At 44.2% G+C, this 26849-nt stretch overlaps 1 protein-coding gene across 18 annotated transcripts in view; it reads right to left on the reverse strand.

Annotated features, from left to right (window-relative positions):
- The window catches only part of LOC143815937 (protein 4.1-like), a 405258-nt gene that overhangs the window by 286202 nt on the left and 92207 nt on the right, over positions 1 to 26849 (reverse strand). The window contains exon 1 of one of the 18 annotated variants that reach the window (XM_077295740.1): positions 5837 to 5877. The exons of 14 other annotated variants lie outside the window; for them this stretch is intronic. In XM_077295740.1, the coding sequence (XP_077151855.1) occupies positions 5837 to 5862 (26 nt within the window). In that variant the 5' untranslated portion in view covers positions 5863 to 5877. Of the gene's footprint in view, positions 1 to 4940; positions 5371 to 5836; positions 5878 to 26849 lie in introns of those variants that run through there. 3 more of the 18 variants (XM_077295742.1, XM_077295747.1, XM_077295751.1) reach the window with 3 other exon arrangements.

Genomic DNA, 26849 nt, shown 5'->3' on the forward strand with positions numbered 1-26849 from the left:
GCTCAGAACGCCGGCGACGCTACACCGGTGGGCGCCGCCATCTTGGATGCACTGCGCATGCGCAGGACCCTGGAAACCCGGAAGTGACTGCCGGCTCCTCCCCCCGACGTCACCCGGTCTCCCAGCGCTTTCCATCAGCGCTCAGAGCGGCGAGGACGCCGGACAGAGCCGCAGCACCCCCCGGGTGGCGTCCCCAAGCGCCGCCGCAAACCGAGACCCCGGCCACCACAGAAGGACAGGGGACATACTCACCTAGCGCTGCCTTGGAGACAGGACACCACTGGTGACCGCTCCCTGCTGAAATGCCGCCGGCATGCAGTCCTGCCAGGACCATCGCGACATCTTCCAGGAACACCGCACCGGCCGAGGTAGGAGACCCCCTCGCTACCTGAGTCGGCCGGCCGGCCTGGGATCCTTTTGTAAAATCTGCAGGATCCCGTCCCATTAGGAACAGGAAACCAACTGATGCATGGGAGAGGTGCCGCCCTTTTGTATCTGTGGGTTTCCTGTTCCTAAAGGGGCGGATCCCCTCTCTCGTGGTGCTGTCATGGGAGTCCGAATAAATTTTATATATATATATATATATATATATATATATATATATATATATATATATATATATATATATATATATATATATATATATTACACACACACACACACACATATGGTGGCCCGATTCTAACGCATCAGGTATTCTAGAATATGTATGTAGTTTATGAAAATTTAAGAATAATGCAATGAATACACAGGATTCGGCCGGCCAGGCGCAACCAATCAGCGAAGCGTGGTTCAAATCCCGCACCAATTCACGGCCGGACCACGCCTGTCGCTGATTGGTCGCGCCCGGCCGGGCGCGACCAATCAGTGAAGCCAGGGCCGGCTCCAGATTTTTGAGGGCCCCGGGCAAAAGTCTCAGTGGGCCCCCCCCCCCCTTTAACACATACCACGATTCATGATGCACAGATACAGCAGAGAAATATAACAGCCCACGCAGCATATAACACAGCCCACGTAGTATATAGCAGTGTGGGCACCACATCCCTGTTAAAAAAACAAAAAAAACAATTAAAATAAAAAATAGTTATATACTCACCTTCTTGCGGCCCCCAGATCCAGGCCAGACCTTTAGCGATGCTCCTCGCGGCGCTCCGTTCCCAGTAATGCCTTTCGGCAATAACCCCGTGATCATGTAGCGGTCTCGCGAGAGCGCTACGTCATCTCGCAAGACCGCTACGTGATTTCGAGTCATTGCCACAATGCATTCTTGGGACAGGAGCGTTTCTGGAGCGTCGTGAGGAGCGGGAAAGGGTGCCGCGGATGCCGGAAGGTGAGAATGTAATGGTTTTTTTTTATTATTATTATTTTTAACATTATTTGTTTTTACTATTGATGCTGCATAGGCAGCATCAATAGTAAAAAGTGAAGTGGTGTTTAACTCCCGCCTCAATATCGCTGATTGGTCGCGGCCGGCCGCAACCAATCAGCGACCCGGGATTTCCATTTCGGAAGTACCCCTTAAACAAAATTTTATTAATATATATATGCTATAAATAGCAGTTCTAGAAATGCCAGCTACAGGCTGGCCTTTCACTCGGCTACCATGCAAACCCATCAGTTCCCCACAATGATGACATGGAATCTCCAATGGCGCATATTATGACACGCACCCCCTATCTGCATGCGTTTAATGTCAGATTGACAAACGAGATTAACAGTTGTGGATGGAGCTTTACTTTACCTGCGGCTGTTAGAGGAAGATGATGGCTGAATAATTCAGTAGTCATCTGCCAGGTAAGATGCGGGCACAGCTTGTGAGCCCACAGAGTCCGGGACCCAATATGATGTAACCATTCATCATATATCGGGAAGAGGGGTTAAAGAAGATGTACCGTATATACTCAAGTATAAGCCAACCCGAGTATAAGCCGACCCCCCTAATTTTGCCACAAAAAACTGGGAAAACTTATTGACTCGAGTATAAGCCTAGGGGGGAAAATGCAGCAGCTACCGGTAAATGTCAAAAGTAATAATAGATACCAATAAAAGTAAAATTAATTGAGACATCAGTAGGTTAAGTGTCTTTGAATATCCATATTGAATCAGGAGCCCCATATAATGCTCCATACTGTTCATTATGGCCCCATACAGACACTTGCCCCATATAGTGCTGCACAAATGTTATGGCCCCATATAGTGCTGCACAAACATTATGGCCCCATATAGTGCTGCAGAAACGTTATGGCCCCATATAGTGCTGCAGAAACGTTATGGCCCCATATAGTGCTGCACAAACGTTATGGCCCCATATAGTGCTGCAGGAATGTTATGGCCCCATATAGTGCTGCAGGAACGTTATGGCCCCATATAGTGCCGCAGGAACGTTATGGCACCATATAGTGCCGCAGGAACGTTATGGCCCCATATAGTGCCGCAGGAACGTTATGGCCCCATATAGTGCCGCAGGAATGTTATGGCCCCATATAGTGCTGCAGGAATGTTATGGCCCCATATAGTGCCGCAGGAACGTTATGGCCCCATATAGTGCCGCAGGAATGTTATGGCCCCATATAGTGCCGCAGGAATGTTATGGCCCCATATAGTGCCGCAGGAACGTTATGGCCCCATATAGTGCTGCAGGAACGTTATGGCCCCATAGATGCTCCATACAGACACTTGCCCCATTTGCTGCGATAAAAAAAAAAAATCACATACTCACCTCTCCGTCGCTCAGGCCCCCGGCACTTTCAATAGTCACCTGCTCCTCGTTCCGGGCGCCGATCTGTCTCCAGCACTGACGTTCAGCAGAGGGCGCGCACTGACCACGTCACCGCGCCCTCTGACCTCAGCGTCACTGCTGGAGACAGATCGGCACCCGGAACGAGGAGCAGGTGACTATCGCGCAGCGCTGCGCTCCCCTCCCCGTAAACTCCCTGGTCCTGCCGCTGTGTAGATCCTGCTTCCCCGACGCCGCAGCGCTTCATCCTGTACTCAGCGGTCACATGGTCCCGCTGATTACAGTAATGAATAGGCGGCTCCACCCCTATGGGAGGTGGAGCCGAATATTCATTTACTGTAATGAGCGGGACCATGTGACCGCTGAGTACAGGAAGAAGCTGAAGCTGCTGCTGCCGGCGCCGGGGAAGCAGGGACCGCGCCTGGACTAGGTGAGTATTTTTAGACAGCCCCCGCTCCCCCTCCCCTGCCGACCCCCGGTATGACTCGAGTATAAGCCGAGAAGGGCAATTTCAGCCCAAAAAAGTGGGCTGAAAATCTCGGCTTATACTCGAGTATATACGGTAAATACTTTTATGCCTAAAAGAGTGAAACCTTTATTGGCTAACCAGAAAAATTATATTTGCAAGTTTTCAGAGAAAAAAAAAAAAGAAGCTCCTTCAGACAATTTTACAAAAGAATCGCTGAGACAACTTTGAAGAGATTGTTACAACAGGACATTTGTTCATGAGGTGATGTGGCAATGCCTCATAAGAGATAAACCAAGGTTAAAGGGGTTGTCTGGTCTAAAAAGTTAATCCTCAGAGTGCGCACACTGCGAGGAACCTCAAGTGTCAGCTTTGGTAACGCTGTTCTTGGCGCACTCAATACAAGTGTATTGCGCAAGGCCAGAAACAGTATAGTCGGATTTTGGCCAGGAGTATGCATATCGCATATTTGCGGTCATGTGACTGACAGGGAGTGCAATGTAAGGATTCACAAATCTGCAGTCACAGAGTGACTGCAGACTTGTTGTTTTAGACCAGACAAACACTTTAAAAAAAAAAAAAAAAAAGGTTATGAAAAGAGATCAGTTCATAAGCCTCCAAAGCCACAAACTTCAACTTCCAATATTCTGGTAAAAAACAATTATTTTAATTTTTTTCTAAACCTCAAAAAGGTACACGCACTAAAAAAAAAATAAAAAATTTTTTAAATAGCTTTCAAACAGCTGTGATGCAAGTTCTGGAAAAAAAAAAAAATCCACAATAGTTAAAACTGTAAAATTATGTACACCAAAATAAAGTAAATAAAAAAACAACGTACAGACCTAAAGTATTAGCGTGAGCACAGATCAACAAACAACATTCCCCAAAGCGAACACATGGCTCAAAGGGCTGCATTGTTTAAATGGAGAAATGTTCCTGTGGCCGAGAATCTTATTCAGCAATTCTCCTTCAAAAGGGCACCAGCTTTTGTCTAAGATAGCCTTACTGGAACTATGTGCACACGTTGCGGATTGGCCGCTGCGGATTTGCAGCAGTTTTCCATCCGGTTTACAGTACCATGTAAACCTTTGGAAAACAAAATCCTGCAATGCACATGCTGCGGAAAATTCCGTGCAGAAACTCTGCGGTTTATTTTCCGCAGCATGACAATGCTTTGTGCAGATCCCACAGCGTTTTACACCTGTTCCTCAATAGAAATCCGCATGTGTTAAAACGCAGGTGAAATCCACACAAAAAACGCTGGAAATCTGTATTTTACCTACGGATTTTTTAAAAACTGAACAGAAAAATCCACACAGAGATCCACAACGTGGGCACATAGCTGAATAGTAGATTGGAGAGCACTGTGAATCCAGTCGTCCTACTGCAGCACTTTGTTTAGTCACATCTCTAAATGAAGTTGATCATCCCTATCTGCAATTTGAAGTGCAGAAGAAACCAAAATGTATTACAAAGTGATCTATGTGGTTTCCACTTTCAAATAAAAGCTGTGCGTAATTTCAATGAAATGAATGATACATCCAAGGAACATCATCAGCAATATTAAATTAAAACGTTAGTTTTCTTTAAAACAACAACAAGCACACAACAAGTGGGCTGGCCCTTAGTCTAATTATTTTACAGATCATAAACTGCAATAATTGATATAACATGCACAGAACAGCTACATGTCACAGGACACCGAAAATAGACAATACCTCTAGAAATAACACTGACCTTTAAACACCAAGCAGCAGCAATGAGTATCTTCTATTTGCCAGCTACACCCCAGGTGCCAGCCGCTCCATCAACTAATAGGTTATCATACCTCTGCTAACGCCTCCTCTCCACCTCTCTGGATTGAACGTCTTGATGCCCCCAGGAAAGCAGAGGGGAGGAGATGATAAATGTATTCCTAAAACCTTGCAGATGATAAACAATAAGAGATCTCTTCCATACAAACACTCTGGAGTCTTCACACTATTAGTGCCAATAGAGTCCCTTTCCAGCTATTGTCCTGCTGCTTTATTTCCCATACTATGGGAAGATTTTACAGGAATACAAAAGAGGATCCAGCGCGAGACAGTGTTATGGAGGAGTAAGGGGCGTATCAAAGTGGGGGAGGTGGCTGAGGAGGCTTTGTTTACGATGGATAAAGGAGGGTTTATTTATTTTGATGGAGTTCAGGCTCAGCTGTAACCTGCAATCCCCAGGGAGGTAAAAGAGGGAGGTGAAAAGGCAAAGATAGTGCCACACAAACACAATAAGATGGATTAGTGACGGAGGACATGATGAAGAGAAGCAAATCCATTAGATCATTAATAATAATGGAATACATGTGTGTTGGTGTCAAATTAGATATGGTTACGAAGGGAGGAGTGCCAGGTATCGCAGTCATAGAATAAAATATATACACAGATACATACACGTGCGGTTCAACTTGCACCACCTTTTGATTGTACAGTGCGTAGTTTGTACCGGATTACAATTTATTTATTTTTAACGTAATCGCTTCTTAAGACTCCTCAAAATTGTGGTATGCACATACGCTAAAGGGGAGTTGATCTCTTTTTATCCAGTCAAGTTTGGGATGTGACTACATCAGAACCTGCCAGAAAATCGTAGTTACTCACCGATAACGGTATTTCTCTGATCCCATGACGGCACCACGGAGAGGGAAGGGATCCGCCCTCAGGGACAGGAAACCTAAAGTTGAAAAAGGCGGTACCTCTCTCCCACATCAGTTGGTTTACAGAACTTCAGCTGTAATTTAACCCCTTCATGACCCAGCCTATTTTGACCTTAATGACCTGGCCATTTTTTGCAATTCTGACCAATGTCCCTTTATGAGGTAATAACTCAAGAACACTTCAACGGATCCTAGCGATTCTGAGACGGTTTTTTCGTGACATATTGAGCTTCATGTTAGTGATAAATTTAGGTCGATAATTTTTGCATTTATTTGTGAAAAAAACGCAAGTTTGGCAAAAATTTTGAAAATTTGGCAATTTTCAAATTTTGAATTTTTATTCTGTTAAACCAGAGAGTTATTTGACACAAAATAGTTAATAAATAACATTTCCCACATGTCTACTTTACATCAGCATAATTTTGGAAACAAAATTTTTCTTTTTCCTAGGAAGTTATAAGGGTTAAAATTTGACCAGCGATTTCTCATTTTTTCAACAAAATTTACAAAACCATTTTTTTTAGGGACCACCTCACATTTGAAGACACTTTGAGGGGTCTATATGGCTGAAAATACCCAAAAGTGACACCATTCTAAAAACTGCACCCCTAAAGGTGCTCAAAACCACATTCAAGAAGTTTATTAACCCTTCAGGTGCTTCACAGCAGCAGAAGCAACATGGAAGGAAAAAAATGAACATTTAACTTTTTAGTCACAAAAATGAACTTTTAGCAACAATTTTTTTATTTTTCCAAGGGTAAAAGGATAAACTGGACCCTGAAAGTTGTTGTACAAATTGTCCCGAGTACGCCGATACCCCATATGTGGGGGGAAATCACTGTTTGGGCGCACGACAGGGCTTGGAAGGAAAGAAGCGCCATTTTACTGTTTGAATGAAAAATTGGCTCCAATCTTTGGTGGACACCATGTCGCGTTTGAAGAGCCCCTGTGTGCCTAAAGATTGGAGCTCCCCCACAAGTGACCCCATTTTGGAAACTAAACCCCCCAAGGAACTTATCTAGATGCATAGTGAGCACTTTGAACTCCCAGGTGCTTCACAAATTGATCCGTAAAAATGAAAAAGTACTTTTTTCACAAAAAAATTCTTTTAGCCTCAATTTTTTTGTTTTTACATGGGTAACAGGAGAAATTGCCCAAAAAATTTTAGGATCCATTTTATCCTGAGTACACTGATACCTCACATGTGGGGGTAAACCACTGTTTGGGCACACGGCAAGGCTCGGAAGGGAAGGAGCCATTTGACTTTTTGAATGAAAAATTAGCTCCAATCGTTAGCGGTCATGTCGCCTTTGGAGAGCCCCTGTGTACCTAAACATTTGAACTCCCCCACAAGTGACACCATTTTGGAAACTAGACCCCCCAAGGAATTCATCTAGATGTGTGATGAGCACTTTGAGCACTTTGAACCCCCAAGTGCTTCACAGAAGTTTATAACGCAGAGCCGTGAAAATAAAAAATCATTTTTTTTCCTCAAAAATCATTTTTTTAGCCTGCAATTTTTTTATTTTCACAAGGGTTACACGAGAAACTGCACCCCAATAGTTGTTGTCCAGTTTGTCCTGAGTACACTGATGCCCAATATGTGGGGGTAAACCACTGTTTGGGCACACGTAGGGGCTCGGAAAGGAAGTAGTGGCGTTTTGAAATGCAGACTTTGATGGAATGGTCTGTGGGTGTCACGTTGCGTTTGCAGAGCCCCTGATGTACCTAAAGAGTAGAAACCCACAACAAGTGACCCCATTTTGGAAACTAGACCCCCCCAAGGAAATTATCTACATGTGTGGTGAGCACTTTGAACCCCCAAGTGCTTTGCACAATTTTATAACGCAGAGCCGTGAAAATAAAAAATATTTTTTTCCCCCCACAAAAATAATTTTTTAGCCCCATTTTTTTATTTTTCCAAGGGTAACAGGAGAAATTAGACCCCCAAAATTGTACGCTTATGCCCCATATGTTTGGGTAAACCACTGTTTGGGCACACGTCGGGGCTCGGAAGGGAGGGAGCACCATTAGACTTTTTGAATGCAAGACTGGCTGGAATCAATGGTGGTGCCATGTTATGATTGGAGACCCCCTGATGTGCCCAAACAGTGGAAACCCCTCAATTCTAACTCCAACACTAACCCCAACAACCCCTAACTGTAATCCAAACTCTAACCATAACCGTAATCACAACCCTAACCCCAACACACCCCTAATCACAACCCTAACCCCAACACACCCCTAACCCTAATTCCAACCCTAACCCTAACCACAAGCCTAACCTCAACACACCCCTAACCTTAACCCTAATTCCAACCCTAACCCTAATTCCAACCCTAACTCTACTTCCAGCCCTAACCCTAAGGCTATGTGCCCACGTTGTGGATTCGTGTGCGGATTTTTCCACACCGTTTTTGAAAAATCCGCAGGTTTTACTGCGTTTTACTTGCGGATTTACTGCGGATTTCCAGTGGTTTTTGTGCGGATTTCACCTGCAGATTCCTATTGAGGAACAGGTGTAAAACGTTGCGGAATCCGCACAAAGAATTGACATGTTGCGGAAAATACAACGCAGTGTTTCCGCACGGTATTTTCCGCACCATGGGCACAGCGGATTTGGTTTTCCATAGGTTTACATGGTACTGTTAACGTGATGGAAAACTGCCACGAATCTGCAGCGGCCAATCCGCTGCGGATCCGCAGCCAACCCTAATTGCAACCCTAACCCTAGCCCTAACCCTAGTGGAAAAATAAAAAATATTTTATTTATTTCATTATTTTCCCTACCTATGGCGGGTGATAGGGGGGGGGCTTTATTTACTATTTTTTTTATTTTGATCACTGTGATATAACCTATCACAGTGATCAAAATGTACCTGTAAAAAATCTGCCGGCCGCTCTGCGCATGCGCCCGCCATTTTGGAAGATGGAAGAGCCCATCGAAGATGCCGGATGGAACTCCCGGGACTCCAGCGGTACGGGGGGGGGGGTGGGATTGGACAGCGGGGGGGCACCAGAGGGGAGAGGAAAGCAGCGGTGCACAGAACGGAGGGGAGGAAAGACTGACAGCGGCGGCAGATCGCCGCTGTCAGTCGGTGGGGGGGGTCAGATCGCGGTCTCCTGCCATGACCGATGATATTGCAGCATCGGCCATGGCTGGATTGTAATATTTCACCAAATTTCATAGGTGAAATATTACAAATTGCTCTGATTTGCTGTTGCACTTTCAACAGCCAATCAGAGCGATCGTAGCCACGTGGGGGCTAAAGTACCGCTCCCCCTGTCCCTGCAGATCAGGTGAAATTGGAGTTAACCCCTTTCACCCGATCTGCAGGGACGCGATACCTCCATGACGCCACATAGGCATCACAGGTCGGATTGGCAGACTTTCATGACGCCTATGTGGCGTCACAGGTCGGGAAGGGGTTAAACGGGTTAAACTAGCAAAAAAAATTCAAATTTTAAGCTTATAAAGAGCCACCGCGTGACTAAATATTAATAGTTAAATCTAGTGTGCACACCCACACGTGAAGGGAGGGAATGTACGGGTGCCGTCATGGGATTAGAGAAATACAGTTATCGGTAAGTAACTACGATTTTCTCTTTCCCCCATGACGGCACCACGGAGAGAATTTCATAGAATGCACAATAGGGGGGGACCACTGCCTCAAGAACCCTTCTGCCACATGTGAGGTCTGAAGTAGAGGTTAGGTCTAACCGGTAATGATTAAAGAACGTAGAGGGAGAAGACCAAGTGGCTGCTCTACATATCTGTTCAATTGAGGCTCCAGCTCTCTCTGCCCACGAAGTCGCCACTGATCTAGTCGAATGAGCTCTAACCTCCTCAGGAATGGCTTTATTACATGAGGAATATGAAAGGAGGAGGATAGCGTCTCATCCATCTTGCCAGAGTGGCTTTTGATGCTTTAGGTCCCTTCTTTGGACCCTGAAAGCACACAGAGACCTATCCTTCCTACACTCCCTCAGGTATTGGGTTAAGCATCTTTTAACATCTAATGTGTGTAAGAGTCCTTCCTTTCTATTTCTGGGGTTGGGACAGAAAGAGGGCAAAGAGATTTCCTGTGATCTATGGAAACGTGACGCCACTTTAGGAAGATAGAGTGGTCCTATCATCTAGTATCTGGGTTAGAGGCGGGTATTCTGATAAAGCCTGTATATCACTAATTCTGCGAAATGATGTTAGTGCTACGAGCAGAGAGGTTTTGAGGGATACGATTTTTAGAGAGGCTTGTGACAACGGCTCGAAGGGTGCTTTAGTCAACGCAGAGAGTACCAAGTTTAGATACTAGGGAGGCGTAGTGCGGTGGAAAAAGGGTCTAGATCTACTTGAGGCTTTAATAGACCTCATTACCCAGCGATTCCCTGCTAAGTCGCAGTTGTAAAGGGCTCCTAAAGCTGCTACTTGAACTTTGAGTGTGTGCTTGTTGCTAATCCCTTTTCCAACCCTTTCTGAAGGAACTCTAGTACTTCGATTGGAATCTCCCCGGATAACCTGGCACCCGAGACTGACAAAAATCTCCTCCAAACTTTCTCGTACTCCCTAGTAGTCACAGATTTCCTACTTGTGAGAAGAGTAGACACTAGGTTCGCAGAGAATCCCTTCTTAATCAAAAGCTCCCTTTCAAATTCCAGGACGCCATATGTAAGTTTTTTACTTGCGAGTGATTTACCGGCCCCTGAGACAGAAGGTTCGGGATGTCTGGAAAAACCCAAGGGTCTGTTATGGACATTATCCGTAGCCACGGAAGCCATGCCCTTTTCGGCCAAAAGGGTGCTATCATAATTACCCTTGCCCTGTCCTCTCGAATCTTCCTCAACACTAAAGGAATTAACGCTATTGGGGGAAAGGCATAGGCTAGATGAAAATCCCAGGAAATTGAAAAGGCGTCTAGGGTCACTGGGCTCCCCCCTGGGTCGATTGAACAGAAGGTGCGAGTTTTCAGGTTTAGACTGTTTGCGAACAAGTCAATCCCCGGAAGGCCCCAAAGCTGTACTATGTGGTCGAAAACTCCCTGGTTCAATTCCCACTCCCCTTGCCTCAACTGTGTTCAGCTTAGAAAATCTGCGGCTTGATTCTCCTTGCCCTTGATATGAAGGGCCGATAAAGAGGCTAGATTGGATTCCGCTGACAGCAGGATGGATTTTGTTACTTACATCAATGCCCGAGACCTGGTGTCCCCTTGGTGATTCAGATATGCTTCCACTACCTTGTTGTCCGAGAGCACTCTTACATGATGGGATTGGAGGGAGTCTAGAAAGTGGTTGACAGCACACTGCACCGCCAGGAGTTCTTTCATATTTGAGGAGACGAGTTTTTGCTCTTCCAACCAAGGAGCCTGAGCAATCTGATTGTCTAGATGAGCCCCCCAGCCCCAGGGACTTGCATCTGTGGTCAGTGTTATAGATATTGGCCATACCCAAGGGACGCCCTTCGCTAGGTTGTCTGTATCCACCCACCAAGCTAGGGAACGTATTGTTTTTGAGATTTTTAAGCGCTTTTCTAAATTTCCTTTTAAGCGAGACTCTGCTTCTAGTATCTTCCATTGAAGGTCCCTGGTATAGCTCTGGGCCCATTGGACCGCTGGAATACATGCCGTCATTGATCCTAGTATGGACATGGCTTTGCGCAAGGCGATGACCGGGCATCCCCTAAGCTAAGCTACTAGTTGTGTCATGTTCAAAATGTTCCCTCCCGGGAGACGGCATTCTTGTCTGATGGAGCCTATGATTATCCCTAAGTACTGTTGTACTTGGGTTGGGGGTAATTCTGGACTTTGCTAGGTTCAACATCCAACCTAGATTTGTCAGGATTTCACCATTTTGTCCAACTGTGACTGCAATGGAAAGACGACTCGCCAATCACCAGGAGGTCATCCAGATATGGCACTATCAGTATATTTTGCTCTCATATGTGAGCCATTACCTCCGCCATTAGTTTTGTAAAAACCCTCAGGGCTATGGCTAGACCAAAGGTGAGGGCTCTTAATTGGTAATGCTTCAACTCCCCCTGCATCATCACCACCACCCTGAGGAATCCCTGGTGACCAAAATGGATTGGTAGTATGCGTCCTTTAAGTCGATGACAGTCATGAAACAAGATGGATAAAGTGTTCTCACACGTTTTTATTATTTCCATTTTGAAATTTCTGTCACTAAGAATTTGTTTAGTTTTTTTCAAGTTTATAATTGTCCTGTAACTTCCATCCGGTTTTGTCCGGAGAAACAGAGGTGAGTAAAACCCCGTGCCTCTCTCCACCTGAGGGACTTCCAGCAGGACGTTCTTCGTCAAAAGTCTGTACTTCTTTCTGGAGGGTTAGCTGTTCGGCCTCTATTTTCCTTTGCAGGGTTATGACGAAGTGATGGGATGGGACAGTGTGAATTTTAACTTCAGCCCTGTTCTTATTCTGTTTAATATCCATCCACTCCCCAAAATTTTTTCCCAGGCTGGAAGAAAGTGGGTTAACCTCCCTCCCACCTGGGGCACACACTCATTGGGTTTGTTTTTTGTTTTCGGGTTTGTTGAACATGAAGCCTTTTCCTTTATATATCTTTTATCCTCCCATCCCTCCTTTTGATTTTTAGGGGGCTTTCTGCGCATAAATATCCTACCCGAAAGGTCCGTCTATAGGACTTTTTCTTATCCCCTACCTTTTCAAGAATGTGGTCTAGGGTAGGCCCAAATAAGAATTCCCTTCACAGGGAATGGAGCATAGCTTGGATTTTGTTTGTAAGTCTCCCGACCAACTCTTGAGCCATAAAGCTCTTCTCACCGCATTTGAAAAAGAGGCAGATCTTGCTGCTAGCCTGAGTCTATAGAGGCATCCGCTAAGAACGTAGCTGCTCCTTTCATTATTGAGACAGAGTCCAAAACTGATTCTCTTGGAGATTTATGTTTTAACTGTGACTCTAGGTGGTCTAGCCACGCCATTAAGGCTCTCTCTAGCAGTGCACGTAGCGGCTAAGGCGGGTTTCAATCCTCCTCCGGCCGCCTCCCAAGAGCCTTTTAAAAATACTTCTGCCTTTATGTCCATGGGGTCCTTCAGAATCCCCCTGTCTTCAAAAGGCAAGGCAAATTTTTTAGGCGCTTTTGCAATGGCAACGTCAAGTTTTGGCGCTTTTCCCCAGAAAGAACAGACAGGATCATCGAAGGGGTGTTTCCTCTTTGGGGTTAAGAGGACTTTATCTGGCCTTTTCCATTCCTTTTTTATTAGAGATTGTATTTTCTCGTTTAATGGAAACGCTCTATTTCCTTTGCTCTAAGCCACCAAACATCAAATCTTGTGCCTTTTTTTTGGGCCGAGGCTCTACCAGCCCCATTGTTGATCTAACTGCTTTTACTAAGGTGTCTGTTTCTTCAATAGGGAAGCAATTGCGACCCTCCTCCGAGGATGAAGGTGAAGAGAGTGAACTGTTTGAACTGGAACAGTCGCTATCTTCCTCACTGGAACTTACACTGTGTTCCAAATTATTATGCACATAGAGTTTAGGAGTGATAAGGTTAGAATTTTTTTGTTTGTCATTTAAACTCATTGATGGTGATGTGTGTCAGGGCTCTTTATATCACTGAAAGCAATTGCAGATACCTGTGCAAATTAGTTTGGCAGGTGTGTCCAAATAAAGGCAAGACTACTTAATAAGGCTGTTCCACATTATTAAGCAGCCTACATTTTTTGCCAAAATGGGAAAGAAAAAGGATGTGTCGGCTGCTGAGAAGCAACAAATTGTGGAGTATTTAGGTCAAGGCATGACTACAATCAACATTGCCAAGACACTTCATCGTGATAATCGCACAATCAATAAGTATGTAGTGGATTCCCGGCACACACGTGTGCGTGCTAATAAGGAAAAATTGAGGACTCTTTCCAACAGGCAATTGCATAAGGTTAAAAGAGCAGCTGCAAAAATGCCTTGTCATAGCAGCAGACAAGTTTTTGAAGCTGCTGGTGCCTCCAACGTCCCCAGAACAAGATGCAGGGTCCTTTAGAGGTGCGTAAGCCATCCTGTCAACCACCTCTATCCACTGCACACAAGCAGAAACGGCTCCAGTGGGCCAAACGATATGATGAAGACTGACTTCCAAACTGTTTTGTTCCAAGATGAGTGCTGTGCAACGCTCGATGGACCAGATGGATGGAGTGGAGAATGGCTGGTTGATGGACACCCCATGAAAATACGTCTAAGGCGCCAACAAGGAGGAGGTGGAGTAATGTTTTGGGCTGGAATCATGGGGAGAGAGATTGTCGGCCCCTTTATGATCCCTGAGGGGGTAAAGATGAACTCCATAATCTATGTGGAGTTTCTAAAAACACTTCCTGCTATGGTTCAAGAGGAAGAACCGTGCTTTCCGCAGCAAGATCATTTTCATGCATGATAATGCACCGTATCATGCTGCAAAAAACACATCTGCATCTCTGGCTGCTATGGGCATAAAAGAGAACAAACTTATGGTGTGGCCATCATCTTCCCCTGACCACAACCCCATTGAGAACCTCTGGAGCATCATCAAAAGGAGTGTCTATGATGGCGGGAGGCAGTTCACATCTAAGTAACAGCTCTGGGAGGGTATTCTGTCCACATGCAAAACAATTGAAGCAGAAACCATCCAAAAACTGACAAATTCAATGGACGAGAGAGTTCAGAAGCTTCTTTCCAACAAGGGGTCCTATGTGCAAATGTAACATCACCTAGAATAAAGTTTTCAATTGAAAACTGTTTGATTTCATTTTGTAATAAGCTGATAATGCTTATAACTTCACAATTGACCATTTTTTGTTCAAAATAAAAAAAGGTTGAAAACTCTGCTGTGCATAATAATTTGGAACATGCATTTTGAGTGTTTATTTTTGTTAGAAAGGATACTGTTTTCATAGGCAGTTTGTTCCAAAACATTGCAATTATACTAGAATAGTAGATGACTGGAAAATAACAATGACTGCAATTCAGATAGGTAATTTAGAGAAAATATGAGGAAATATTATTTGCATAATAATTTGGAACACAGTGTAATTCCGGGGATCTATGCCTGGATTTACGTTTCCATTTCGAGCTTTTAACCCTTTCGAGCTTTTAACCCCTTCAAGCGCGTTTTCCACCTGAGTTTTGATCAGCTCCTTTAAGTCACATGCAAATCTTGGGGACTCTTCACATATGGTGTTCTCTATGCACGTAGTACAGAGCTTTTTCACCCATGTAGTGGGCAGCTCCACGGAACAGATCACACATATTCTGTGCCTAGTTTTTGCGGTACACTTCTTTCCCCAAGACACAATAAACCCCATTTAGGTGGTGAACTTTCACGGAGGTCACTTACCCTCCTGCTGTAAGCAGAATACCAGTTCTGGCGTAGGAGTTGTCTCCATTACTTGGACCACTACTGGTCTTTCAGATTCACCGGAGCCTCTGCTGCGCTGGGATCCTCAACTGCGACGCTGGGAGGAGGCATCCCCTTGCTGCTGTTGCTGCTGCGGGTGATAGCGCTGCTGTTGGTGGTGCTTCTTTGGAGGGGACTGCAAGGCCTGCTCAGCCGGTTGCTCTTGTCCACTCAGTGAAATCGAGCACTGGATCCAGCAAATGCCCGTCTTTTAATTGTCTCCATGCGGGCGGCGTGCCGCAGCACCAATTACCCAGTAATGCAGCGTGCCGCCCCGGAAACACCCCCTCGCGCCTGCGCACTCTGGATTACCCAGACATGCTTTGCGGCCAATGCGCGCGCGCTCCTTTCCCGGTATCCGGCCCTCAGGAGGGAGCGTTGGAAGCACCGTGTGGGTAGCCGCCGCCACCATCTCCTCCTGGGCATATGTGGTCTGGCGGCATAACGCCAGGAGACCGCCATTCCCTATTACAGGCCATATAATCTTTTAAGGGAGAGGCAGACTGGATGATGCTTCACTGCCTCTTCCCCTGCCTACGCACAGAGCCCGCCGACCCCGGATCTTGGCCTTTGGGGGGGAAAAGACCACCAGGTCCGAGGCAGGGCCCCACACTGCCTATATCGGCCCGATGGACCCCCGGAATCCCACGACGATTTCAGGTATGCTGCAGGTTCCCCGTCAGGGACAGGAAACCGAACTGATGTGGGAGAGAGGTACCGCCTTTTTCACCTGTAGGTTTCCTGTCCCTGAGGGCGGATCCCTCTCTCTCCGTGGTGCAGTCATGGAGAAAGAGAAAATGTACTCTTATGGTACAAAAAAAAAAAAAGAAAAGACCCATTCATTTCTTCTTTTTTTTTGGTTCATATGTAAAAGAGACTTGCTCCTCAAATGTTCAGGCTTCTGAGCATCTTTTAATCACTTTAGGATTCCAAAAACACTGAACAGGAAGTGTGTGGAACACAATTCAGATTTTTTTTATTTTTAACTTGGAAAAACACTTCATGCTTTACATTAAAAGTGAATGGAAAACACTCAGGAGTTGCTCAGGCATCTTTTTGATCACCACACTATGGATTAATTTAGATTATAAATCAAAATTAGCAATTCTCTGGCATATCGTACATATGACAATAAAACAAATTCCGGAACTTATTGTAGATGGGAATATCACTTATCCTATCCCAATATGTAATGGTAATAATAATAATAATAATAATAATAATAATAATAATAATAATAATAGCAAATACCTCCAATTAGAAATGCAGTATAGTTATTATGACTCGCTACGTCGCTTACCCCGTGTAAAGGGCATTGCAATAGCTTAGATATCCACGGTTACCGCCACTTAGTGAGAGTTAGCTGTTAGTGGTCGTAACCATGGATACCTAAGCTACTGCAATGCCCTGCACATGGGATAAACAACAGAATCAGAAGAACTATACAGAATTTCTAATTGGAGGCATTTGCTAACACTTAGTACAACTATTACATAATTGGGAAGGATCTTGGAAGGAATACCCCTTTAAAGCCACACCAGATATCGAGGTAGATCAGTTACATGTAAAAATGATACATCAATATACCTAACTAGATGGTGGCCCGATTCTAACGCATCGGGTATTCTAGAATATTTATGTAGTTTATTTATGTAGTTTTCAGAATAATGCAATTTATACACAGGATTCAGCCGGCCGGCCGCGACCAATTAGCGAAGTGTGGTTCAAATTCCGCGCCAATTAGCGGGCGGACTGCGCCTGTTGCTGATTGGTTACGCCCGGCCACGATCAATCAGTGAAGCCAGGGCCAGCTCCAGGTTTTTGAGGGCCCCGGGCAAAAGAGTCTCAGTGGGCCCCCCTCTTTAACACATACCACGATTCATGATGCACAGATACAGCAGAGAAATATAGCACAGCCAAGTAGCGTATAACACAGCCCACGTAGTACATAGCACAGCCCACCTAGTATATTGCCCAGCCCACCTAGTATATTGCCCAGCCCACCTAGTATATTGCCCAGCCCACCTAGTATATTGCCCAGCCCACCTAGTATATTGCCCAGCCCACCTAGTATATTGCCCAGCCCACCTAGTATATTGCCCAGCCCACCTAGTATATTGCCCAGCCCACCTAGTATATTGCCCAGCCCACCTAGTATATTGCCCAGCCCACCTAGTATATTGCCCAGCCCACCTAGTATATTGCCCAGCCCACCTAGTATATTGCCCAGCCCACCTAGTATATTGCCCAGCCCACCTAGTATATTGCCCAGCCCACCTAGTATATTGCCCAGCCCACCTAGTATATTGCCCAGCCCACCTAGTATATTGCCCAGCCCACCTAGTATATTGCCCAGCCCACCTAGTATATTGCCCAGCCCACCTAGTATATTGCCCAGCCCACCTAGTATATTGCCCAGCCCACCTAGTATATTGCCCAGCCCACCTAGTATATTGCCCAGCCCACCTAGTATATTGCCCAGCCCACCTAGTATATTGCCCAGCCCACCTAGTATATTGCCCAGCCCACCTAGTATATTGCCCAGCCCACCTAGTATATTGCCCAGCCCACCTAGTATATTGCCCAGCCCACCTAGTATATTGCCCAGCCCACCTAGTATATTGCCCAGCCCACCTAGTATATTGCCCAGCCCACCTAGTATATTGCCCAGCCCACCTAGTATATTGCCCAGCCCACCTAGTATATTGCCCAGCCCACCTAGTATATTGCCCAGCCCACCTAGTATATTGCCCAGCCCACCTAGTATATTGCCCAGCCCACCTAGTATATTGCCCAGCCCACCTAGTATATTGCCCAGCCCACCTAGTATATTGCCCAGCCCACCTAGTATATTGCCCAGCCCACCTAGTATATTGCCCAGCCCACCTAGTATATTGCCCAGCCCACCTAGTATATTGCCCAGCCCACCTAGTATATTGTCCAGCCCACCTAGTATATTGCCCAGCCCACCTAGTATATTGCCCAGCCACGTAATATATAGCACAGACACGTAGTATATAACACTGCCCATGCAATATATAACCCAGGCCACGTAGTATAGAGCACAGCAATGTAGTATATTGCCCAGCCACGTAATATATACCACAGCCACGTAGTATATAGCACAGCCCACATAGTACATGGCACAGAGATGTAGTATATAACACAGCCAAGCAGTATCTAACACAGCCCACGTAGTATATAGCAATGTGGGCACCATATCCGTAAAAAAAAAAAAAAAAAAGAATTAAAATAAAAAATGGTTATATACTCACCTTCCGTCGGCCCCCGGATCCAGCCCAGGCGTTTACTGATGCTCCTCGCGACGCTCCGGTCCCAAGAGTGCATTGCGGTCTCGCAAGATGATGATGACGTCATCATCTCACGAGACTGCAATGCGTGGACCGGTCACCGGAGCGTCGCGAGGAGCGGGAAAGGCGCCGGAGAGTATATAATGATTTTTTTTTATTATTATTATTTTTAACATTAGTTCTTTTTACTATTGATGCTGCATAGGCAGCATCAACAGTAAAAAGTTGGTCACACAGGGTTAATAGCAGCGTTAACAGAGTGCGTTACACCGCTGCATAACGTGGTCCGTTAACGCTGCCATTAACCCTGTGTGAGCGCTGACTGAAGAAGAGTATGGAGCGGGCACTGACTGCAGGGGAGTAGGGAGCGGCCATTTTGCCGCCGGACTGTGCCCGTCGCTCATTGGTCGTGGCCATTTTGCCGTGACCAATCAGTGACTTGGGATTTTGGTTACAGACAGAAAGACAGACAGAAAGACGGAAGTGACCCTTAGACAATTATATAGTAGATTTGGACGTGTCAGTGTGTCTGTGCACAATGAGTCATCCACAGTTGGGTGTAACCATGGATACCTAAGGAGAGGAGCTCCCGCTGGTGGCTAGTTAAGGCATAAGCCTTTGAATGTTAGCCTGTGAGGCAACACTGTGAGGCAAGATTGCAAAGATGGATCAAATTGAGCGCGCTGCTGAACGTAGAGAAGCAAATCGCATACGGATGAGTAACCTGCGTCTTAATGAAACAGAAGATTAACAAAATTGTGGAAGAACTGCTGATGCAGCCCAACAGAGGGCGGCCAGAGCAAGAGAAACGAATGAAGTAACTGAATCACGTAGAGCATCTAATGCTGCATGACAACGAGCAACACTAAATGCACAAAGTGATACACATATTTCACAAAAAAGAGAACAAGATAGAATACGTGTCCAAAATGCAAGAGCCACTCGACGAAGGCAAGTTACATTTGCCGCTAGAGGACTACTCAATCAAATTGATGAGACACATATTGAAGAGCACTATGCTGGCAAACAGACATTTCGATGTCAGTTCTGCCAATCAAAAAATTTCAAAGATGAAATAGCGCAGGACAAAACATTCCCTTCCTGCTGCAAGAGAGGGCGCATCCAATTACATCCCATTCGTATGGATGATCAATTAGTCAAGTTGATGAAAGGAGAGCATCAGCACTCCAATAACTTTATGGCTAATATAAGGCAATACAATAGCTTGCTTGCTTTGGCCTCAATGGGAGCACCACCTTCTGGGCATGGTCCATACGGTTTTCGAATTCATGGACAAATTTACCACAGAACTGCCCCATTGCATCCAGCTGTGGGTAGTACTCCCAAGTTTGCCCAGATTTATATCTTGGACAGTGAAGAAGCATTAAGTACAAGAAGTCAAGCAAACAAAAAGTGCCTCCCAGCACAGCTATCATCTCTTGGAGAGAAAATGAAAGCAGTTAACCAACTCGCAAGAGCCTTCACAATGATGAGGGAATTTGAAATAGAGGAAGAGAGGATTGCTGAATTAGAAAATTGCGATCCACTCGAAATAATGTCAATTATAAAATGACTACAACGATGACCAGAGGCGCTGCAATGCACCAAGGTGCAATGAAGTAGCTGTAATTTATCAAAATGTAATAGGTGAACCCCCATTTAATAGGGACATCAGAGTTCACCTCAAAAGTGAAAACCAAACTGTTCAAATCAGGTTTCTTCACAGAAAGTGTGATGCAATTACATATCCATTTCTATTTCCATATGGGGACAGTGGATGGACAATAAATTTGACAACTCCAATTGCCCCAAGTGTGCAACATCAAGGAATTGGTGACATTCATCTACCATCCATACCAGTGGATCAAGATCGACAAGAAAAAAAAATAAATAAAAAAAATCACCCTGTTGCAGTACTATGCATACAGGCATGCCATTCGTGACCAATTCAATCCCTTTAAAATGCTAGGAAGTTGACGCAACAATTTATCGTTGACAAAACATCAAAATTGAATCCGACAGGTTCGAATATATAAAACAAAATCAAAAGGCATTACGTGTCGACAGTTATGCCAGCGTTATGATCACATCCATAATGCTGCATTACACCAAGGGCTAACAGCTGGGACACCAGTAATTTTACCATCCACTTTCATTGGAAGCCCAAGAGCTATGCAGCAAAATTACCAAGACCCCATGACAATTGTCAAAACATTCGGCAAGCCAGATCTTTTTGTTACGATGACCTGTAACCCAAAGTGGAAAGAAATTACTGTAAAACTTAGAACCATGGCAAAGGCCAGAGTTCAGACCAGATTTGGTTGCACGTGTATTTAAAAATCAAACTCCAAGCCGTGCTTAATGAGATTTTGAAAAAGAAAAAGCCGTGTAGTTGCCCATGTGCATGTAATAGAATTTCAAAAGCGTGGACTACCACACGCTCACATGCTCTTAATCCTCAGAGAGGAAGATAAACCGAGGGACAAAGAAAAAATTTACGAATTGGTCTCTGCTGAAATCCCAAATGAGACCGCAAATCCAAAACTGCATGAGGCAGTGATGAAGCACATGATTTCATGGCCCATGTGGTGAAGATCAACCTGGTGCTATATGCATGACAGATGGTCAATGAGCAAAAAAATTTCCCAAAGGAATTTAATACAGAGATAAACCTCAATGTTGATGGTTATCCACAGTACCGTCGACGCAATACTGGGAAAACCAGACGAGGAACGCGAGAAATCGGCAATAGATAGGTAGTTCCATACAACCCTTATTTATTATTCTAGTACAATTGCTATATCAATGTTGAGATATGCGCTTCAATATAAAGTGTTATCTTTTCTAATATGCATACAAAGGACATGACTGTGCCATATCAAGCTTGATACATTAAACTGGAATGAACCAGCCATGTACCTAGATTCTCGGTATATAAACGCCCCTGAGGGCATGTGGAGAATCAGAAAAAATAAAATGCATGATGCTTCACATACCATTAAAAAGCTTGCTGTTCACCTTGAAAACAAGCAGGAAGTGTTTTTCGAAGATGGTAATGTGGTTGTGATATGGTTATTTCAGACTCAAAAGCCTCTACTCTGCAGGCTTATTTTGAGCCAAACAGTTGACGCCCGTCAGTATTTGTACAGTGAAATCCCTGAACACTATGTCTGGGATAGAAAAGCTGTACTAGAAGGATGGAAAAACGACGGGCTCAATTTGGGAAAATTGCCCAAATGTTTTCAGTCTCTTTAGCAGATGATGAGCTGTATTACCCAAGACTCCTTTTATTTCACGTAAGAGGAGCAAAGTCTTATGCTGACTTAAGGACTGTCAATGGAGTCGTAAGTGACACGTATAAAAATGCGCGCATTGATCTTCATCTTTTGGAAGACTATTCCCAATGGGAAGACGGTATAACGGATGCAATCGCTTTCCCAATGCCCTACCAACTTCGCAAATTATTTGCTATAATTTGTGTATATGGGGAACCAGCTAAACCATTGGCATTATGGCAAAAATATAAAACCAAATTTATGGAGGATTACACCAGGCGGTATACTCCCGAAATTGCTGAGCAACTGGCTCTTCGTGATATTGAAGTGCTCTTAAGCAATAAAAAGTCCTGTGCCGACTACGATTGCCAACTCCAGTAAATGTTCCAGATGAAATACTGGACCAACTGAATTATGCTGTAATAAAGCAGGAGGCTGAGCAATTGAAAGCTATGCTTAATGAAGCTCAGAAATCAGGTTTTGATCCAATTATGCAAGCAGTCCATGCTCCATCACAGCCAGACGACACTAGCTCACACTTTTTTTTTTTCCTGGACGGCCCAGGAGGCAGTGGGAAGACATTTTTGTACAACTACTTGCACAAGGCACTGCAAGAAGAAAAGAAGTCTATTTGCTCAGTAGCCTCCACTGGATTGGCAGCTACATTACTACAAAACGGTAGCACCTACCATTCCAAGTTTGGCCTTGGAATTACAACAAATGAGACCACAGTGTAAAAAATTAAGCCAACCTCACTTCAAGCAAAGGAGCTTAGGGAGTCATCTATCGTTATTTGGGACAAAGTAACAATGACTCCGTTTTAATATGAACGCTGTGGATAATTTGTTCCGAGACATGTAGAAAAAACAAAAGACCATTTGGTGGAAAAGTTTTCATAAACAGTGGTGACTTTCGTCAAACCCTACCAATAGTGGAAGGTGGAAAAAGAGCTTAACCCCTTAGTCCCATATGATGTACTATTCCGTCAAGGTGACCTGGGACTTAATTCCCAGTGACGGGATAGTACGTCATATGCGATCGGCAGCGCTCCCCCCAGCTGACATCCGGCACTATGTGCCAGGAGTGGTCACGGACCGCCCCGGCACATTAACCCCCGGCACACTGCGATCAAACATGATCGCAATGTTCAGGCGGTATAGGGAAGCATCGCGCAGGGAGGGGGCTCCCTGCGTGCTTCCCTGAGACGATCGGTACAAGGCGATGTACTCACCTTGTACCGAGCGTCTCCTCCCTGCAGGCCCCGGATCCAAAATGGCCGCGGGGCTGCATCCGGGTCCCGCAGGGAGTACTTCTGGGTCCAGAGCAGGCGCTGGTAAGCCTGCAGCGATGTAAGTCAGATCGCCGATCTGACAGAGTGCTGTGCAAACTGTCATATCAGCGATCTGTGAAGTCCCCCCCTGGGACAAAGTAAAAAAAAAATTCCACATGTAAAAAAAAAAAAAAAAAAAATACCTAAATAAAGAAAAAAATATATATTATTCCCATAAGTACATTTGTCTAAATAAAAAAAAAAAAAACCAATAAAAGTACACATATTTAGTATCGCCGCGTCCGTAACGACCCAACCTATAAAACTGTCCCACTAGTTAACCCCTTCAGTGAACACCGTAATAAAAAAAAAAAAAAAAAAAAACGAGCCAAAAAACAACGCTTTATTATCATACCGCCGAACAAAAAGTGGAATAACACGCCATCAAAAAGACGGATATAAATAACCATGGTACCGCTGAAAACATCATCTTGTCCCGCAAAAAACGAGCCGCCATACCGCATCATAACCAAAAAAATAAAAAGTTATAGTCCTCAGAATAAAGCGATGCCAAAATAATTTTTTCTATAAAATAGCTTTTATCGTATAAAAGCGCCAAAACATAAAAAAATTATATAAATGAGATATCGCTGTAATCGTACTGACCCGAAGAATAAAACTGCTTTATCAATTTTACCAAACGTGGAACGGAATAAAACGCCTCCCCCAAAAGAAATTCAATAATAGCTGGTTTTTGGTTATTCTGCCTCACAAAAATCGGAATAAAAAGCGATCAAAAACTGTCACGTGTCCGAAAACATTACCAATAAAAACGTCAACTCATCCCGCAAAAAACAAGACCTCACATGACTCTGTGGACCAAAATATGGAAAAATTATAGGTCTCAAAATGTGGAGACGCAAAAACTTTTTTGCTATAAAAAAGTCTTTTAGTGTGTGACAGCTGCCAATCATAAAAATCTGATATGAAAAACGCTATAAAAGTAAATCAAACCCCCCTTCATCACCCCCTTAGTTAGGGAAAAATAATAAAATTAAAACAATGTATTTATTTCCATTTTCCCATTAGGGCTAGGGTTGGAGCTAAAGTTAGGGTTGGGGCTAAAGTTAGGGTTTGGATTACATTTACGGTTGGAATTAGGGTTGGGATTAGAGTTAGGGGTGTGTCAGGGTTAGGGGTGTGGTTAGGGTTACCGTTGGGATTAGGGTTGCGTTTGGATTAGAGTTTCAGGTAGAATTGGGGAGTTTCCACTGTTCAGGCACATCAGGGGCTCTCCAAACGCGACACAGCGTCCGATCTCAATTCCAGCCAATTCTGCGTTGAAAAAGTAAAACAGTGCTCCTTCCCTTCCGAGCTCTCCCGTTCGCCCAAACAGGGGTTTACCCCAACATATCGGGTATCAGCGTACTCGGGACAAATTGGACAACAACTTTTGGGGTCCAAGTTCTCTTGTTATCCTTGAGAAAATAAAAATTTGGGGGGCTAAAAATCATTTTTGTGGGAAAAAAGTCTTTATATTTTCACGGCTCTGCGTTAAAAAACTGTAGTGAAACACTTGGGGGTTCAAAGTTCTTACAACACATCTAGATAAGTTCCTTGGGAGGTCTAGTTTCCAATATGGGGTCACTTGTGGGGGGGTTTGTACTGTTTGGGTACATCAGGGACTCTGCAAATGCAACGTGATGCCTGCAGACCAATCCATCTAAGTCTGCATTCCAAATGGCGCTCCTTCCCTTCCGAGCTCTGCCATGTGCCCAAACAGTGGTTCCCCCCCCCCACATATGGGGTATCAGCGTACTCAGGACAAATTAGACAACAACTATTGGGGTCCAATTTATCCTGTTACCCTTGTGAAAATACAAAACTGGGGGCTAAAAAATCATTTTTGTGAAAAAAAATATATATATTTTCACGGCTCTGCGTTATAAACTGTAGTGAAACACTTGGGGGTTCAAAGCTCTCAAAACACATCTAGATAAGATCCTTAGGGGGTCTACTTTCCAAAATGGTGTCACTTGTGGGGGTTTTTAATGTTTAGGCACATCAGTGGCTCTCCAAACGCGACATGGTGTCCTATCTCAATTCCAGTCAATTTTGCATTGAAAAGTCAAACGGCGCTCCTTCCCTTCCGAGCTCTGCCATGCGCCCAAACAGTCGTTTACCCCCACATATGGGGTATCAGCGTACTCAGGACAAATTGTACAACAACTTTTGGAGTCCATTTTCTCCTGTTACCCTTGGTAAAATAAAACAAATTGGAGCTGAAATAAATTTTTTGTGTAAAAGTTAAATGTTCATTTTTATTTAAACATTCCAAAAATTCCTGTGAAACACCTGAAGGGTTAATAAACTTCTTGAATGTGGTTTTGAGCACCTTGAGGGGTGCAGTTTTTAGAATGGTGTCACACTTGGGTATTTTCTATCATATAGACCCCTCAAAATGACTTCAAATGAGAGGTGGTCCTTAAAAAAAAAAATGGTGTTGTAAAAATGAGAATTTTCTGGTCAACTTTTAACCCTTATAACTCCCTAACAAAAAAAATTTGGTTCCAAAATTGTGCTGATGTAAAGTAGACATGTGGGAAATGTTACTTATTAAGTATTTTGCGTGACATATCTGTGATTTAAGGGCATAAAAATTCCAAGTTGGAAAATTAAGTTATATCGAATAAATTTTGCCATTATCATGAAGTACAATATCTCATGAGAAAACAATGTCAGAATCGCCAAAATCCGTTGAAGCGTTCCAGAGTTATAACCTCATAAAGGGACAGTGGTCAGAATTGTAAAAATTGGCCCGGTCATTAACGTGCAAACCACCCTCGGGGCTTAAGGGGTTAAATTGTACAGTCCACCATTAAATACTCAAAATCCTGGAATCAGTTTTCACGGTTCCACTTACAACAGAACATAAGAATATCTCAGGATGAAGTGGTGTACAACTCATGGTTACTGAAAATTGGCAATGGAGAGTTGTTAAATGTATATGGTCTACCAGAAGACAATTAAAATCCTGAACTCTTTTATTGAAGAGGGTGATTTAATTCCAGCTATTTTTGGCAACTCAATTGAGATTACCGATGCAACGGTAGAAGCAATTGCCAATAAAGCAATTCTTACGCCAGTGAATGATGACGGTCACGGTTTGAATGACAAAATTCTTAGTCAAGTTCATGGTGAACACTCAATATATCGCGCCGTGGACACAATTGATGAAGAGGAGGGTGTGATTCTCACATATTACCCTGTAGAGTTTCTTAACTCTTTGAATCCCACTGAGATGCCTCCTCATGAACTAAAACTGAAATCAGGAGCTGCAATTATGCTCCTGCGTAATCTTAACAGAAAGCGTGGCCTTTGTAATGGCACAAGGCTTTATGTGAAAAGCTTAAAAGCAAATGTTATTCATGCCGTTGCTTTAAATGGAAAAGCAAAGGGTCACACAGTTCTTATTCCAAGAATTGACCTGATTTCCAAAGATAAAAACTTGCCAGTCCAGATGCGACGGCGTCAGTTTCCTGTCATGTTGGCTTTTGCAATGACCATCAATAAATCTCAGGGACAGTCCTTGGATATTGTAGGAATTTATTTGCCTCTCCCAGTGTTTTCACACTGGCAGCTATATGTGGCTTTCTCCAGGGGAAGGAAAAGCCAACAAATAAGGGTCAAAATATTTGAGACACAGA

This window comes from Ranitomeya variabilis, chromosome 3, assembly GCF_051348905.1.
Source record: "Ranitomeya variabilis isolate aRanVar5 chromosome 3, aRanVar5.hap1, whole genome shotgun sequence".
NCBI lineage: Eukaryota > Metazoa > Chordata > Amphibia > Anura > Dendrobatidae > Ranitomeya > Ranitomeya variabilis.